We start from the raw sequence: 4,055 nt of genomic DNA on the forward strand, positions 1-4,055 counted from the left end.
GTACCTAAGACATGGTACCCTGGAGATACAAGCAATTACTCCTCTAATTTGTATATGTGAGATTTTACATTTCTGGCTGTAATCTTTCCATAGATGGTGAAGAAATACTGTATGAGGAGGAGATCAGTATGGCATATCAGTTGCTATGAGGGCAGTGCGGCACTGCTGGAAGGCACTATGCATGATGGCAACTCTTGCTTTACTACCGTTCTTTTATCATGCTAACCAAGTTTAGAAGGTCAGCACCCAGAATGTAAAATTTACAAACAAAAATTTGGAGAGGTAGTCTTTCCCACTTTTCACAGTCTCAGTCCTCTATCTACATTCCCTGCCCTCATCATCTCCCGTCTCGACTACTGCAACATCCTTTTCTGTGGCCTCCCTGCTAACACCTTCGCACCTCTCCAGTCCATCCTTAACTCTGCTGCCTGACTAATTCATCTCTCTCCTCGCTACTCCTCCGCTTCTCCCATCTGCAAGTCTCTTCACTTGCTCCCACTCCCTCAACATATCCAATTCAAATTACTAATACTGACCTACAAGGCCATCTATAACCTGTCTCCTCCATATGTCTCTAAACTAATCTCCCGATATCTTCCCTCCAGGGTGGATTGATTTAAATCACGCCGATTTAAATCATGATTTAAATCACGATTTAAATCAAAAGATTTTTTTCTATTTAAATCGGATCGATTTAAATCATGATTTTAATCATGATTTAAATCACTGATTTAAATCAAAAGGTTTTTTTTTAATATAAATCACGATTAAAATGAGAAGTGAGAGCAGTGTGCATGTGCGCCCATAGTTACACGGACGAAACTAGGGGCAACGATCTAACGCCAGGGTGAGGGGGGGACCCCAAAGTAAGTAAAAATCTTTTTTGTTTTACTATATGGCAATAGGTAGGTGTTTAAAAGCAGCATGTCTTAATTGTATAAACTATTAATAGCCTCCACATTTTGTTCATACTGCCCCTTTAATTCCACACTTCTAGCTTGGTTTCAGTTTTGGTTTAGTTTCTTTTTCCCTGCATTCAGTTGACATGCCCAAACTTGTTGGATAGTCAGCAGTACTTGGCTCAGGCTGTAGTAACATCAGCAGTGCTTGGCTCAGGCTGTAGTAACAATCAAACTTCATAAGTGATCTGTGTGAGCCTGCCATGGCAGCAGGTCGTAAGAGAGACCCTATTTGGGTTCATTTTGTTGAGATGCCAGCAGCAGATCTTGGAAAGAAAGGTGCAAGAGCAAAGTGCAAATACTGTCAAAAGGATATCCAAGGACTTGTTTGCCGTTTGAAATCACATTATGAAAACTGCAACCAGAAGGGAAATGAAGATGTTGATAGTGATACAACTAATGTCAATGAACCCCCACAGCTTCTTATGCACCAGGAGCCTAGTACTAGTGGTAAGTCTGGCAATTAATTTACAACCTATTTTTTTAACAGACATTTTACTGGGATGGTTAAAGTCTATGAAAAGAAAAATTTCTAGCACTGGTAGTTCTGGAGTATAGAATTTAAATTTATGTTAAGGCAATATTTCACAGAAAATTAACGCTAAAGGACATGTGCACCTTTATTTTTTTAAGGTGCACATGTCCTCCCCCCGCAACGCTCTTACCTCCGATCCCCGCAGCGCTGAGATTCGTGGCTTCGTTTTGACCGTCCGCCTCCCGTCCTCCGGTTGCGGCCTACTCGCAGTGATCCAGCGGCGTGACGTCAGCGGGCCGCACGCTCCATTGAAATGAATGGAGGCGCGCTCGCGGACGGGCAGAATGAAGCCACGGATCCCCGCAGCGCTGACATCGGAGGTAAGAGAGCTGAGGGGGGAGGACATGTGCACACTGTGACTGGCTGCACCTTAAAAAATAAAGGTGCACATGTCCTTTAAGTAAAAATAAAGTGTGTATACGCTTATTTTTTTTTTATTGTAGGCTGCAATTCACTTTTGAAGTCTGCCAAATTGACCATTTTAAAAAAAAAACATTTTTAAAACTTTTGTGACATAATTTTTTTCAGTTGCTGAGGCTCTGATATTAGTTACCAGTATTACAGCAACCTCACCGGAAAACTTGAGTAGCATAACTTTTGAGACAGCCCTTATAGGACGAGGACCATTACATTGTTCAAAAAGTTTGTTTCAATATTTTCGTTATATTTCTTCAAATACGCAGTCGATTTATATTTTTAATTTCTGTGCTTTCAGGGTCAAATATGGCTTGTGCTGCACGTGACAATCAATATCTGGGTACAACTTCAACAAAGCAGCCCAAAAAAAAACTTTGCGTGCAAAGTGTAGAAAAATTCATCTTAAAGACTACGACGAGCCAGAAAGAACATTTTGATGAATTAATTGCTAAATTCATATTTGCAACCAATTCTTCTTTCCGACTAGTTGAGCACCCATTGTTTGTACAAATGATCGAAGGAATTAGACCAGGCTACAAACCACCAAGTAGATTTGATATCTCAGGAAAACATCTTCAGGCTGTATACGACATAGAAAGAGCGGCTTGTACAAAATATTTGAAAGACAAGGTTGTTAACATGAGCTTGGATGGTTGGAGCAACATCCACAACGACCCCATAATTTGCACTTGTGTCACAACAGAAGATGGTGAAACTTACCTTACAGACACAATCGACACATCTGGAAATTCACATACTGCTGAATATTTACTTGAAATTGCTAAGAACTCAATTCACCAATGCCAAGAACAGTTTGGATGTAAAGTAAGGAGCTTAGTTACTGATAACGCAAGCAATGTGGCAAAAATGCGAGCGGAACTGGCACAGGATGACACAAATGTCATTACATACGGTTGTTCTGCCCATTTGTTGCATCTTTTGGCAAAAGACCTGCATATTTTGGGTGTCAAGGAACATGTTGTAGAAATTGTTAAATATTTCCGCAATAATCATTTTGCACATGCAACCTACAAGGAAATGGGAGGACTGAAGTTGGTTCTACCACAAGATGTTAGATGGAATACCTTGGCTGACTGCTTGGAACTGTTTTAACAACTGGTCAAAATTACTGTCCATTTGCGAAACACATCAGGATAAAATTGATGCTAATATACGAAGCAAAGTATTAAATCTTGGTGTGAAGAGAAATGCCGAGGACCTTTTGGAAAGTTTAAAGCCAATATCGATTGCGTTGGATAAAATGCAGAAAGATACTGCAACCATAGCTGATGCCACAGAAGTTTGGAAAGATTTAGTAGGTTCTCTAGATCTCTTGAACCTCTCAAACAATGTAAAGGTTGCAATACAGCACCGCAAGGACCAAGCATTAAAAGAAGAACACTATTTAGCCAATATCTTGCATCCCATCTACAGAGGGAAAAAATTATCTGAGGCGGAAATCAACTCTGCAATGGAGTGGCTCGCCAATACTAACCATGACATTGTGGCAACTGTGCTGAAATTGAAGTGTGAATCTGCACCATTTCAAAAATACATGTTTGCAGATAACGTCGTTAATGAACTAAAACCACTGGACTGGTGGAAGTCGCAATCACTTGTTCTTCCAGCAAAGATAATAAATCTAGCTACTCAGCTACTGACTGCATCGGCTTCATCCGCAGGAGTAGAGAGATTGTTTTCTTCATTTGGTTTTGTGCACACAACAGTCCGAAACCGCTTAGGAAGGAACTGCTAAAGCAGGACAACTGGTTTTCCTATTAAAAGTCCTAAATAAACAGTAGGCTTAAAGGACTGATGTATTCACTGAAGATGTTTGCTTACTTCAAACGTTAGAGATAGGCTATTGTTAAAAAGTACTTACTCTCTGTAGTTCAATTCTGAGTGTTTAATAGTGCAAATAAAAATTATTAGGTTTCATAATCAACTGTTTTAATATTTTTATTTGTGTAAAACAATTAGATTTGCAAAAAGACAAAGTTTTGCTTGTGTACAACTTGATTAAAAAATCTGATTTAAATCAAATGATTTAAATCAAAAAAATCTGATTTAAATCAAAAAAATCTGATTTTTTTGATTTTTTTTAAAAAATCAAGATTTTTATCCACCCTGCTTCCCTCACGTAA

At 39.1% G+C, this 4,055-nt stretch overlaps 1 protein-coding gene across 1 annotated transcript; it reads left to right on the forward strand.

Annotated features, from left to right (window-relative positions):
• The first annotated feature begins 306 nt into the window (after positions 1-306).
• Positions 307-3,650, forward strand: LOC141086606 (uncharacterized). Its single transcript, XM_073572802.1, has 2 exons — positions 307-1,409; positions 2,210-3,650. Exons 1-2 carry the CDS (start codon positions 1,163-1,165, stop codon positions 3,022-3,024), a joined length of 1,062 nt encoding a protein of 353 aa, XP_073428903.1. The 5' UTR covers positions 307-1,162; the 3' UTR covers positions 3,025-3,650.
• The last annotated feature ends 405 nt before the right edge of the window (positions 3,651-4,055 follow it).

Source organism: Dendrobates tinctorius, unplaced genomic scaffold (assembly GCF_039654945.1).
Source record: "Dendrobates tinctorius isolate UK_male_01 unplaced genomic scaffold, ASM3965494v1 ptg000032l, whole genome shotgun sequence".
NCBI lineage: Eukaryota > Metazoa > Chordata > Amphibia > Anura > Dendrobatidae > Dendrobates > Dendrobates tinctorius.